The sequence below is a fragment of the Benincasa hispida genome, chromosome 5 (assembly GCF_027475165.1).
Source record: "Benincasa hispida cultivar pf3 chromosome 5, pf3_genome.v1.1, whole genome shotgun sequence".
NCBI lineage: Eukaryota > Viridiplantae > Streptophyta > Magnoliopsida > Cucurbitales > Cucurbitaceae > Benincasa > Benincasa hispida.
In genome coordinates this window covers 49,869,048-49,884,022 of record NC_143482.1, presented here as the reverse complement: position 1 = coordinate 49,884,022, position 14,975 = coordinate 49,869,048, and the positions used below count along the sequence as shown (strand labels likewise).

Below are 14,975 nucleotides of genomic sequence, written 5' to 3'. Positions count from 1 at the left end.
CAGATGAATCCCTTAAATGGTAGGTTTGAATCGACGACCTGGGCACTCATACCCATACAAATCAAAGGACCACCCTCAATGGCAGGAATTCTCAACTCACTTAGGATTGAGATCATGATACCTATGGTCATCCTAGTGAAGTGAAGTCTCTGTCATGAACGGTGTTATATAACGAGACTAAACACTTTGTGGTCAAGTCTTATACAAACTCTTTATATAGGACGCCCTCGCTCGCATGTCCCCAACACGAATGATCAGGATCAGACCATTTGTGACAAGTCACAACACTTGTGACAATTCTTCAAAGCGGGCCGCATTCGTAGCGTTACCAGGATAAGATTTCCCTCCTATATCTATATACTACAGACTATTTTGGTTATCACTCAAGACATTATCCACTTGTATGTCACCACATACATGCTTGAGTCACATACAGATAACCAGGGATCTTATGTTTATTGGTTTGAGGTAAAGCAAATAAAACAAGCAATTGAGCAAAAATACAAGATGTGAAGCAAATATCATATATTAACAACACATGTGTTCGTATAATTTGTTTACAAACTATAGACCACAAGACTTTAGATCAACCCCAACAATCTCCTACTTGTTCTAAAGCGAAGTGGGGTGTACAATAAATTAGTACAAAACAATAAACTAGGGCATAAAAGCCTAGTACAAGAAAATCTCCCACTTACCCTAGTCCAGTCGCGGGTGATCCTGTAGACCCATGCTCTGTAGGTGACTCTCAAACACTGTAGCCATGAGAGCTTTCGTAAACGGGTCAACAACATTAAAATGACCTGGGTTAGACTGATCCGTCTCATCTTCTTAACCTCTTGAGGCGTCTTAGGACACATGTCCTTAGACAAAGTGACTCCATGCCTGAATGACAGTAGGCCCTTCTTGGAGTCGTGCATCGAGTGCTTGAGCAACATCTTGTCAATGTACGATGCCCTAGATAGTTTTAGCACTTTGTTCTTACGATCCCGAAAGATATGTATACCTAGAACAAACAGAGCCTCTCCCAAATCTTTCATTTGGAATTAGGTTGCTAACAAGTTCCTAACTGCAGTCAGTAGACCTACATCATTTCCAATGAGTAGGATATCGTCTACGTACAACACTAAGAAGACTACTGAAGTATTGATGATCTTCTTGTAGACACAAGGTTCATCAACGTTTTGGTCAAAGCCATACGACTTGATGCAGTATCAAACCGTATGTTCCAAGATCCAGACGCCTGTTTCAATCCATAAATGTACCGATTCAGTTAGAAAACCTTTTGCTCTTGACCTTGGGCTATGAATCCCTCAGGTTGCACCATATAAATGGTCTCCTTAAGATTGCCATTCAGAAAGGTCGTATTGACATCCATTTTCCAGATCTCATAATTATAATAAGCTGCAATGGACAGGAGGATGCAGATTGACTTTAACATGGCAACAGGCGAGAAAGTCTTCTCATAGTCGACCCTCTCTACCTAGGTATAACCCTTTGCCACAAGTTGAGCTTTGAAGGTCTGTACCTTCCCATCAGCACCCCGTTTATGTTTATAGATCTATTTACAACCTATAGGTCTTACCACATCAGGCTGATCTACAAGATCCCATATTGAGTTGAAGTATATCGACTCCATCTCGAGATCCATGGCCTTTACCCATTCATCCCGGTCAATATCCTCCATTTCCTTCTTATAAGACAATGGATCCTCAGCATTGCCATCTGCTACCATAGCAAGGATTTTCGTGAAACCCAGATAACAAACGGGCGGGTTCGTAACCCTCCTACTACATCGAAGTTCTCTCAACTCTTGAGGTGGAAATGACCTACTGGATGAACTTCTATCAACAACTCTTGATGATGTAGCAGGCTCTTCAACAACTCTTGTTGAAGTTTTAGTAGTTTCATTGGAAAGTTCACGCAACACAATTTTGTTTCGTGGACTGTGCTCCTTTATATGATCCTCCTCCAGGAAAGTAGCATTTGTTGAAACAAACACCCTATTTTCCATCGGATCATAAAAATAACCCCCTCGTGTACCTTTGGGGTAGCCTACAAAGAGGCATAACCTCGACCGTGGTTCCAACTTTTTGGGATTAGCCTCAAACACATGTGCAGGGCAACCCCAAATGCAGAAGTGACGTAAACTAGCTTTACGCCCGTTCCACAACTGCAGAGGTGTCCTTGTAACAATCTTGAAGGGAACATAGTTGAGTATGTATACCGCAGTCTCCACTGCAAAACCCTAAAATGAGTTCGGTAAGGAAGCGTAACTCATCATCCAGTGAACCATGTCTAACAAGGTTCTATTTCTCCTCTTTGCTACAACATTTTGCGAGGTATACCCGACGCTGGGAGTTGGAAAATGATTCCATGTTCTATCAAATAGTCTTAGAATGTCGAGTCCAAAAACTCTCCACCTCGATACGATTAAAGTGTTTTACTCCGTCTATCCAATGTGTTTTCAACTTCAGCCTTGAACTCTTTGAACTTTTCAAGGGATTCAGACTTCTGTTGCATAAGATAAACATACCCGTACCTGGGGTAATCATCAGTAAAACTGATAAAATACTCATAGCCACCTCGGACTCGTACATTCATAGGACCACAAAAGTCAGAATGTACTAACTCAAGAGACTGTTTGACTCTATAACCTTTTCTAGTAAAAGGTCATTTAGTCATCTTACCCTCAAGGCAAGATTCGTACACTGGTAAAACATTTTCTTCTAACAAACCTAGAAGTCCATTCTTCATCAATCTCTCAATCTTATTGAGATTGATGTGCCCTAAACGAAGATGCCAAAGTTGGGAATTTTCTTTTGGAGAAATTCGTCAACGTTTTGATTGAGTTACGACAGTTCTGGATAATTCAGTACTATGGACGGAATTACAGGCTAACGGCCTTAGTACATATAAATTTGATTCCATATTTGTTGTGGAAATAAAAAACCATCTTTATGAATAAACGGTTTATCCACATTAAACGAGATAGTATATTTATATTGCAATAAACACTTTATAGAAATGAGGTTCCTTTTTAGTTCGGGAACAATATATACATCATTTAAAATAAGAAACCTATTATGTAAAGCTAACTAGAGTTCTCCCACTGCCACAGTTGAGACGACGTACCCAGTGCCTACTCGCATCATCATCTCACCATCCTTCAGCTGTCGCCAAGATCTAATCTACTGAAAAGAAGAACAAACATGGTTAGTGGCGCCTGAATCAATTATCCAGACAGAATCATCATTCTTTATTAAACAAGTTTCAAGAACAAGTAAATCACATTTACCTTTATCGGTTTTGGCCTTAGCCTTGGCTACTTTCTTCTCTTTTAGATACTGAGGACAGTTGCTCTTCCAGTTTCCATCTTGGTTGTAGTAGAAACATTTTCCCTTAGTAACCTGTGGATGCCTTCTTGGGGCGACAGGCGGTGGGTTAGCAGATACCATCCCTTTTCATTTACCACCCTTTTTCCTTTTCCTCTTTGCAAAGTTAGAAGTAGAAGGTGTAGACTTCGTTCCTGAGTTCAAACCTCTATGGAATGTCTTGGAGGATGAAGCAACATTTGCCTCACCCTTCTGCCTCTCCTTACTTTTCAGTAAAGACTGGTAGGTCTGCAACTCATTAAGGAGAGTTGTATGGTTAGATTTCACTTTGTTAAGAATCACATTGCTAAAAAAGTGCAGGAAGCTCTCTAGCAAAGAATGCAGGATTATGCTAACCTGGCTGCTCTGAATGATGGTAGACCCATTCAACTCCGCCACATTAAAGTGGGCCATCATGTTAAGCACATGTTTACAAACAAAGGTGCCTTCTTCCATTTTGGAGTTAAATATGTATTTAAGAGCCTCATGCATAAGATGTTCAGACGATTGTCTAAACATCCCCCGCAGGGATTCCATGATCTCACGCGCTGAGACCATAGGCTCATGTTTCTTGGTCAAGATTTCAGAAAGACTTACCAAGATATAGGCTCAGACCTTCTCATTCGCCCTTGTCCATCGCTCGTATACCTCTCAAACATTTCGAGCGACATTGGGAGCTAGAATAAGAGGACAAGCCTCCATGAAAGTGAACATTAGATTCTCGATGATTAGGATCGTCGTGATCAAGTGTTTCCAAGTTGCGAAATTATCGCCAGTGAGTTTTCTGGCGCTTAGTAATGCCAACGTGGTTATTGCCATTTTGAAAATGTTGTTGAAAATACGAACAAAATTTTATTAGAATTTGCTAAACCACTTTTAAACCGATCAGTTTTGCAAAACAGTTTCAAGTACCCTAAGATATAGACTTCTATTTTGCAATGATGCCCCAGTGAGGCAGGACAAACGTCACCGGTGGGGTGATCACTTGCCCCTTCGCTGGGATAAGACATTCTCAACTATTAGACACCAACTCTTGGAACTAAACCTAATAGCCACCATTTTTTGGTCCAGAACTATTAACCTTTAACAATTCCATGTAAGTGTGACCCATCGCTTTCGGTGCCAGAGTCCCGCCCTAATGAGCCAATTATAGGGAAGAAGCAGATTAGGACAAGAGACTAAGTTACCTTATCCTCTTACAGGAGATCAAATAAAGAAACGCGCAAAACTGTCATCCTTTAGGGGGACACTCCTAGGGTACCTCGAGGCGATGCGCAGTAATTTTATTCAACCTAACGAAGGAGACCAAGGGATATGCTGTCGCACTTCCCGCTCCCACTTACTATGAACACTCTCTCCATCCACCTTGATATTGACCTACCCAAACACCAACCGTTAGGGGGACACGCCAAAGGTGTCGCGAAGTCGAGGGTAGATTTCACGGTGTGGACTATTTAGGAGAAATGTGAAAGGTTTAAGTGAAGCATCTTATGCCCCAAGTACCTCCCACTGAATGTTCTACCTAGGGTTTATTAACCTAGACAATCCGACTACTGATTTTAATCTAAGTCGTCTTTTTAAACTCTGCTCATAAACAACGTTTATCTATGAATTATGAACAAGTTCAAGTAGTCACATTTAAACACTTTAATGGACTGTTCTTAACTTGCATGCATGCATCAAATCTATCTAATTCACCTTTCTAGGTAAGTTACCAAGTAGGGGTGTTACGTTTCTGTCAACTTAAATACCCCAGCCTAGATAGAACCCGCCTTAGACAAAAGGTCCCTTATAGATAGATTTGCTACACTTTAACCTTAGCCAATTTAATCCTATTAAACTGATTAAAAGATTAAATCCTTAGGGTTACTAATCGTATTAGAACCGTGATCTTAGGTCTATGTGATCTAAGTATTAAACACTTTAAAACCATGAATTAAACCTAAGTAAGCATGCATGTCTTTCTTATTTCTTTTAGTTCTAATTTCTCTTTAACTTTTAAAAAGAAACAACTAAAACCATTGCGCATAACGAGGCATTTATAACATTTATAAAGTAAGCTATGTGTCATGCTTCATGCAATTTTCGGTTGTTACTATATATAACTTTTATGTAACGCGTAACAACCAAGCAAACATGCTATCATTCACCCTCATACTATAACAATTATAATATAAAGATGATGCATGTCAATGCTTTTTATGCATGCATAAATTTAACTCTTATATTATATGATGCATGAGCATGCTCTTACATAATTTAAATCATGCGTCTCTAAATTATAACAATTACAATAAAGTGATGATGCATGACCATTACATAACCTAAGGTGGGATTTACTATATGTGCATACCATATGATATATAAAAAACATACATCGCATGTAATAAATAAAGAATTAATGGACCGGGATGAGCCTTTATAAAAAATCGGAATGAAATAATCCTATCTATTACATTTTTCATCGAGCAAACCGGTTCACAGACGAACCGGGTCTTCAACCACCAGAAGAACTCCATCGTGTAGTAAACACTGTAGGTAGGCGATCGTCCAGCGCACACTAGACAATAAAAGCATAATTAAACGATAACGTAGACGACAACAAGGCTGTGAAGCTTGATTGTCTATGCGATCTCTTAGCGCGACGACAGGTAAACAATTTACCTTGCGCTACTAAGTGATCGTTTAGTCAGTTACTAAGCGATGAAACTTGCTAACCTAAACGATCGTATAGTGCGCGCGCTTTAAACTATACGTGAGCATCTTATCGTCTACACGACCTAATACTTTACGATCGCGTACCCGATTGTCAATACGATACGATCAACTTTTGATCATACCCCATCGTTTAACCAATGCGTTCAACAACGATAGCGTACTCCATCGTCTTTACGATGCGATCAACAGCGATCACGTACCACAACTTCTACACGATGCGATCAATAGAAGATCGCCTCCTTCCTCGAAGAACCGCAACCCTTGCACCGATCTTCTTCTTTGAATGACTCAAAACTTTAAACAAACTTTGAATACAGACTCGATAACGATTATTAATGCCCAAAAACTCAGGGACCATTATAAACAACCGAAAATGTAAAAGATTTAAATCAAACCGAGGCTAATCATCCATGAAAACATCCATTAATCCCGCACATCCACGAAAATTTAACCATTAAACAGTGTAGAAATGTACCCACCAAGAACGCAAATGTCATTTCGTTGGAACATATGAAATTAGAGTATCAGAACCAGGCTCTGATACTAATTGAAGGATCTCTTACTGAAGAGTTCCATGAGCTCGTTTGGATCGCTCTGGTCTCACCGTGACCGAAATACACAATATACATTCACACGCACAGTTATGCAACCAAACAGTCAATTAAAGGCATGCTTTGAACAATAATAAACGAGGGAGAGAGTTACCATACCAGTTGAAGACGTTCTTTAAACTTCGAAACTCAATGCCGTGGAAACCTCTACCCGATCAACTAATGGCCGAACAACCGCATGAACATGAATGCCGCAGGGACGACACCACCAGAAAAGAGCCCCAGGTATCTCGGAGTGAGAACCCAAAGCATGGTCTTTGGTGAATTTGGTAGAGGAAGGAGGAAGAACAGATCGTGTAGGCGATAAGCAAGTGCGAGGGAAAAAGATGCTATCGTATAGCAAGATGCTTATCGTTTAGGAGAAACTACACGATCGTGTAGGTTTTACTGAACGATCATTTAGGAAAAGGTATACAATCTTTTAGCAAATTCGACACACAATACAATCGTTTAGGGAAGCTATCCGATCGTGTAGGAACTAGTGTGCGATCATTTAGGCGCGAGGTGGACGATCGTTTAGGTGCAGAGCGACTATCGTTTACAATTATATCATATATAATCGAACTTCCTCTTGTCAATTTGAACATTTCAAATTAACCCAAACACTGGTTCTCGACTTTATCCAAGCTACCCAGGGGACCTAATGGACCTGTGGCTCGAAGCTCCAACGGTTCGTGAATAGCTGACTAAACTCTTTAGCCACGGGATCCACCATTCGTTAACTGTCAAGCATTCCACTAAAGACCAACAACTGAACTCTTTTTACCACATATATATTTTTGTGTCCATTGGATATAACCAATCATGAGTACGATGACTCTCATAGATACTCGTAAGTATATTTGGACCAAATTACCGTTTTATCCCTGTAGTTACATCACACTCCTTAAGTACTACTGTTTCCTCTAATGAACAATATAACATAGTTCAACTATGTGTAAACATCTCTCGGGCAAAGAGAAGGTGTATGGCGCCACATCGTTCAAACCTTAGAATCAACCCTTAAGGGAGCTATCTATCTACTTACCCCTGCCTCAGGGAAGGAGTGAATTTCATCTTGTGTTGCTGAGTTCCCAGCTCCCAAATCAGACGAATCCCCAAAATGGTAAGTTTGAATCGGTGACCTTGCCACTCGCACCCATATAAATCAAAGGACCGCCCTCAATGGCAGGAGTTCTTAACTCACTCAGGATTGAGGTCATGTTACCTATGGTCATCCTAGTGAAGTGAAGTCTCTGTCATGAACGATGTTATATAACGAGACGTTAACACTTCATGGTCAGGTCTTATACAAACTCTTTGTATAGGATGCCCCCGCTCACATGTCACCAACACGAATGATCAGGATCAGACCATCTGTGAAAAGTCACAACACTTGTGACCATTCCATAAAACGGGTCGCATCCTACATTACTAGGATAAGGTTTCCCTCCTATATCTATATACTATAGACCATTTTGGTTATCATTCAAGACATGATCTACTTGTATGTCATCACATATTTGCTTGAGTCACATACAGATAACCAGAGATTTGATGTTTTTTGGTATGTGGTAAAGCAAATAAAACAAGCAACTGAGCAAAAATACAAGATGTGAAGTAAATATCATATATTAACAACACAAACATTCGTACAAACTGTTTACAAACTACAGGACATAAGACTTTAGGGCATCGATCCCAACATATACTTCATTGTATATTACCATTGCTGAGCTTCCCTCCAACTATTCGTTATACATTTCTTTTGAGGTAATACAATTACTTTTAGTGTCAGGGGTGTGATGAGGGTGCATGCTAGTGATGTGTCAACTTAATTGAGATATCTTGGTAGATCCTACTAATCTCCCTACCTTTTTTCAAATACGAACGCGCGATAGTAGGATTAGTAGATACATCAAAATATCTCAATTAACTTGACATAATCATAGCACCCTCGTCATGTTCATCCCTCTACCTTTAAGATCTTGTTAAAAATAAAAAAATCATGTAGTTGAGTACGGAGTTAGTAAACCCATTAGAAAGAAAGTAAAAAATAAAAAAAAATAAAAGTAAAAATAAAAAGAAAAGTAAGTAGGGTATGTTTGGTAGGAAATCCAAAATCCGCTTTTATGTTTTCACATTATCTAAGTTTAACAAAATATGTTTTTGGCAAACTATCTGAATTTTATTTCTAAAAATTGTTTTAGATGATGTGACTCAACTAATGGAAATTCTTAAATATTTTTTTTAGTGTATTCAGATTTTGAAGTTTAAAATTTAAATTATATTAAATAAAGAAAAAAACCATTAGAAATATAAAATTCCATGTTATAAACCCAATTCATTTTTTTGAAAAATAGAAATATGTGTTATCTAATGTATTATAAATTATATAATATTACGGTTCTCATAGAAATTATATAATTTTAAAAGTAATAATTAGACAAAAGATTTAACATAACACATGGTCATAAATTAATTAATAATAATTTATAGTCAACCTAATATCTAACTAGTTTCATGATAATTTTTCCTTTTGAAAAATTGAACAACGAAAATTAAAGCCATACATTCTTTTTCTATAATTTAAAAACTAAAACATAAAATATTTAAATTATTAGTATAAAATATTTTTTAGTACAAGAACTGCACGGATAAGAGATCAAACCTCTTACATCTTAAGGAAAGACCATGCTAATCAACGTCGAGCTAAGTTCACTTTCGTCAATACAAATTAACTTATTCATATATCCCATTTATTCAAGCTCCTAGTAAAAAGGGTTTTGAAAAAAAAGAACAAAAAACAAAACCCTAGAGATCAATCTGATGTAGGGTACATACTAGTACGATCTTCCCAAGGACTGTTTTGAGATGGCTCGACATTCTTGAGAGCCACCCACACTGCGCTATTACATTTGAATCCACTTCCAAATGCAATTTGCCACACATTGTCTCCCTTTAAAACCCTACCTTTACTCTCTAAGTATTCCATTTCATACCATATTGAACTTGAAGAAGTGTTTCCAAACCTATGCAGTGTCATCCTTGAAGCCTCCACGTCTGTTGCCGAAAGCTGAAGCTTCTCCTCGAGCTCGTCGATCACCGCCCTCCCTCCGGTATGGATGCAGAAATGGTCAAATGCCAACTTGAAATTAGGAATGTAACTCTTCATCCTAGGGTTGAAGAGCTTCTTAGCAATGAACATGGCGACGAATCGGATTAACTCATGTAATGGAAGAACAAGAGGCCCAAGAGTTCTGATGTTTCTCATCAAAGCGTCGCCTGCCATGACCACAACATCTTTTGATAATGAAATGCCAGTGATCCCCACATCGTCTTCCTCCTTATATCAGTAGTTAAAATGTCAATATAAGTTAATAACCAAACTTATAATTTAACCTAAAATTTATTATTAGAAGTATACCTTTATTGGTTATAATTTTCTAATATACCCTTTTTAAATTTTATTAAAATTTATATGCATTGATCCCTAGTTTTGATATCAAACCCTATAATTTATAGATATATTCAAGATTTTATCCTATATTTATGTTAGATATTTTATTTCTTGCCTTGCATATGCATCTGAATGCTGTGTCATTGGGCCCTGTGTGAGTCCTCACCAAATGAACCAGTTTGTACTTTGACCGCCGCCGATCGGAATTCCGATTTGAGAGGAGGACTGCCGCACCACCTACACGAAACAAGCAGTTGGGAACCAACATTTGCTTCTTGTTCCCAGGGTACCAGTTATTGGTGATGTTCTCTGTGGTAACAACAATGGCATAGCTGTTTTTATGAACTTGGAGCATGCTGTTTGCAAGATCAATAGCTATCACTCCAGAACTACACCCCATTCCACTTAAATTAAAGCTCTTTATGTTGCTTTTCATCTTGTATTTGTTCACAATCATGGAAGAAAGTGAAGGTGACGGGCTGAAAGTTCCACAATTGACGACAAGGATATCGATATCGTCGGGTTTGACATCGATTTTATTATTAGCAAATAATTTGTCTAACACATCAAATATTACATCATCCGCTTCTTCTCTCGCCGCAGTCATCGACAATTGGGGTGGATCGCTCATAACGAGAGCTTTAGGTGCAATCGTCTTGTCACCAATGCCTAACCGCTTAACTATCTTACACTGAAACTCAAGCGCCGAGTCGTTGAAGACGCCGGTGTGCTTCATGAACTCCGTGAAGTTATCGAGTGTGAACTTTATGCAATGCATTGATGGCAGCCGATAGCAGGAGAAGTCGACGAGGTAGACCGGCCTACGGTCGGTCATGGTAAAGATGGGGAATCCCAAAATGAAAAATAGTATAAGGAGACTGAGGAGGAGAAGGAGCCATAACTGGCCAATGTCAATTGAGTTCAAATGGGATGCTTCAAGAATAAGAATAGCCATTAGAGGGACCAAAACAAAGCTTAAGAAATTAGGTTTTCAATTAGTGATAACCCAATTTGACATGCTTTATGTTCACCTTTTTGAAAGAAATTTCAAAGAGGGGGTATTTGAGATTGAACCATACAGATTCTGGTGAAATAATAGAGCAAATGAACATTATTATAGATAGAGAATGGGTAGGGGAGGGGAGTATGAAGAAATAAAGAAATAATTTTCATAAGTCAGTTGGAGTTTATTTTTCTATAAACTTTTACAATGGATTTTTGTCTTGTTTTTTTTCTTTTAATTTATAAGGTACTAGAATCGACGAGTTACTAATATGACCCTATTTGATAATCATCTTGAAAATTATGTCTATAAATACTCATTCCACAGTCAAGTTTCTTGTTATTTTATCTACTTTTTACCAATGTTTTCAAAAATCAAACCAAACATTAAAAATAAAACAATTATTTTTATTTTTTTTTTTCAAAATTTGGCTACAAATTCAATTCTTAGAAAGATGTAAACCATGGTAATAAATTGACAGAATATCGGCTTAATTTCTAAATACTAAAATTTAAAAACAAAATGATTACCAAACGAAACATTTGGAAAGTATTAATAAAACTACAAATTTTTACCATTATTATAGATTATGAAGATAGATTTTCAAGCTAATTAAGTGAGCATAACTTAATTAGTACTAATGGACCCAAACTACTTTTTTTTTTTTTAGGTTCAAAACCCCTTTATTTTACTTAAAATTTATGGAATATAGCAAACTAGGGTTTCTTAGGTTGTGGTTTGGATAATTGATACATTGCGACCAACTTAATTAATTAAAGTTTTTTTCTCCTCCTGAATAACCATAGGTTTGGATAGAACCATCTTACTTTTGGGAATATTTAAAATTTTAAATTCATCTTTCCAAAACAATTAATTACTAAAATTTTAAATTCATCTTTCCAAAACATTTAATCACTAAAATTTTAAATTCATATTTTCCAAACATTTACTAGGCTGGTAATGTAGTTTTGAATTTAAAATGTTATACATTTACCTTTACTTTTTTTTTTTTTTTCATTTGATATTTAACTTTCAGTATGTTACAAGTTTTACCCATAAGCGTCGAATTTTGTTTACATTCAATTCATAAATTTCAAGATTTCTCCGTGTTAAATTAATTTTTAAAAATTGAATTATTATAATTAATTACTTTTCACTAATTTTCCATTACTTTAAAATTTTTAAAATTCAGCATCATAGTTATTTTAGATTAATGAATTGAAAGTTAAGGCTAAACATCAATGTGTCCATTAGTAAAAACTTGGGAAAAAGTTGAAATACTACAACTTAGAAACCAAATGAAAATTAAACTCAAAACGAAGATTAAAAATATATGAAAAAAAAAATCAACTCAAAATTTAGAGCTAAAAATGTAACATTTTAAAATTTAAGGACCAAATAAAAATTAGGCTCAAGGTCTAAAAGGCCAATAAGATATTATTTTTCCTATTAAATAAAATGACAGTCAATAAAACAAAGTATTATATTAAAAAAAAAAAAAAACACAGTATGTGAATATGATCATGACTAAACGACAACGAACATATGCTCACTCGTAAAGTTATGAATAACGTATAAAGAATATTAAAAATGATATATGAATTTATACTAAAATTTGGTACGAATAAAGAAATTATAATAGAAGAATCTTGCACTGATGTGGTGCTCAGTAATTCAATTGAAAACTTAGAGAGGTAATGAACCAAGAGTATTCTAATCGTACCGCCTCTAGTATATCGTACTCTCCTACTTGTATAAATATCTTTTAATTTTCAATAATCTATTAAATTATTAATTGGTTGGTTACTAATTAGATCGAAAAGATGAATTGACAATTAGTAAAATTACTCAAGAAGAAATCTAAGAGGGGGAGAAGTAGGCCTTTTTATTGGCCAAATTATTATCATAGTTTAATTATGCTTTGAAATTATGTAACTTGTAAATATTACTATTTTCGTCGAATACATTGACGACTGTTTTCAATTTTATACCGCGCACTTTCAAATATCTCATTTTAATTCCCATCTTTTTAATAAAAATTTTGAATTTAGTCTTTTAAATTTATTTTTTAGAAATTTACTAACTAATACTAACAATCTTCATTAAAACTTAACAATATGTGAATATCTTTCCAAAAAACTTTAGTGCAAAAGTCTCATAAATTAAAATTATTTAAAAAGAAATAATCTAACAATAAACTAGCATAAATTAACAATATGAACTAAATTTGAAATTTATTGAAATTAGGAATGCTAAAATTTAAAATTTAAAAGTAAAGAGATTAAAATTAAACAAGTTCTAAAATAGAGACAAATGGTATATATTTTTACCTATGGTTAAATATAATGTGAATAAATCTAAATAACATCATTTTGCTTTCTTTGGAACAATTTCTTACTTACATACTTATCTCTCATCTAAAAGATATGAGACTATTATTCGAAGTAATATTAAATTTTTTTATTTTTATTTTTATTATTTTATGTTTCAATAATATGTGAGAGTAAGATATTCAAACTTTTGACTTCTTAATCTATTAATATATATATGCATTAAATAGTTAAGTTATATTTAGATTGTCGAGTAACATCATGTCATATATATATATATGTTAGATAGTTGATTTTGTGTTTACTATATTTGTTTAAGGATGTTGTGTTTGGTGTTTCCTGTGATACATTTGTCCATTTGTGTCTTGGTTTGTCTTTCAAGATGTCTCTGCATTTCTCGTTCCAATAATTTGTTATCCCTCAAATTGTTGACTCTATAGAATATTTTTTCCTTATTTGAAAAATCCTGGATGTTTATTTTTCCAATTTTATTACCTTTCCTGGACTGTGCAAAATTTGTTTTAGGTTTATTTCCTCCTATCCGATGTGCATATTTAAGAGAAGATGGTCCTCTTATTAGAGTTGGTCATTTAAAAGAATATTAGAGTCGTTCTTTTGGTTGTAAAAAAAAAAGTATGTCAATCTTGTGATTGTGAAGGTTGTGTTGCTTTTGATTTAGGTGTTTCTCTAGATCATTTCAAATTGTTGTCTGAACCTTGAGAAGGGATTCTCAAACTTAGGTGGAGCCTAAGTTCATCAAGTGTAGTGATCTTCATTTGAAGGTGGAAATAGAAAGATCTTAGTGAGAGGGAGTCTCACATTTAGGGGAAGCTAAGGTTCATTGAGAAGGAGTCTCGCACTTAGGGAGAATATAAGTGATCATTCGCTAGTACTAACGCACTTACAGAGAGCCTAACTTTCATTCAGAGGAACTCTTACACTTAGCGGGAGCCTAAGTTTCATTAAGAGGAAGTCTCAAACTTAAGGGAAGTGTATTTAATCGTTCAAGAAGTTAAACTATTCGTGTGTTATTGTAATTTTTATTTTATTACATTATATTAGTTTCTTTAAATTTAAGAAGTTAAAGCAAGTTAGGTACAATATTGAAATCGCTAACATAGTAGATTTATCTTTCTTGAGCATACTGTCCCCAGACATAGGTCATATTACATCGAATTGGGTCACAAAATTTTGTGTTCTCTTCGTATTACTTTTTTGTATTTATCTCTTATATTCTTTGAATTGTTGCAACATCCTGAGAAAAAACTTGATTTTGTGTTGGATAATCTTAATTTTTAATATACATGTGGTATTAAGTGCACGGACCAACTTTTAAAAAAATCTGCAAAGCCTAATAATTTTTTTACTAATGATGATAGATAATACATTGAATGCATTATCAATTATTAAAGCAAGGGAAATTAACTTCAGTTTATGGGAATTAATTAGATATAGGTTATCTCATGTCAATTGATGAAGGAGCTAGCATCACTACCATAA

General features: G+C 35.5%; 1 protein-coding gene across 1 annotated transcript; it reads right to left on the bottom strand.

The window, feature by feature from the left end:
- Positions 1-9,279: 9,279 nt before the first annotated feature.
- LOC120078441 (3-ketoacyl-CoA synthase 4-like) lies at positions 9,280-11,117 on the bottom strand. The gene is made up of 2 exons (XM_090314034.1): positions 10,258-11,117; positions 9,280-10,028 (listed from the first exon to the last, which is right to left on the bottom strand). Exons 1-2 carry the CDS (start codon positions 11,095-11,097, stop codon positions 9,504-9,506), a joined length of 1,365 nt encoding a protein of 454 aa, XP_090170160.1. The 5' UTR covers positions 11,098-11,117; the 3' UTR covers positions 9,280-9,503.
- Between the last annotated feature and the right edge of the window lie 3,858 nt (positions 11,118-14,975).

Coding starts and splice junctions, on each gene's coding strand:
- LOC120078441 (XM_090314034.1), bottom strand. CDS start 11,097: ATGGCTATTCTTATTCTTGAAGCATCCCATTTGAACTCAATTGACATT. Junction 10,029..10,257: donor CATTCAGATGCATATGCAAG/GCAAGAAATAAA, acceptor TACTGATATAAG/GAGGAAGACGATGTGGGGAT.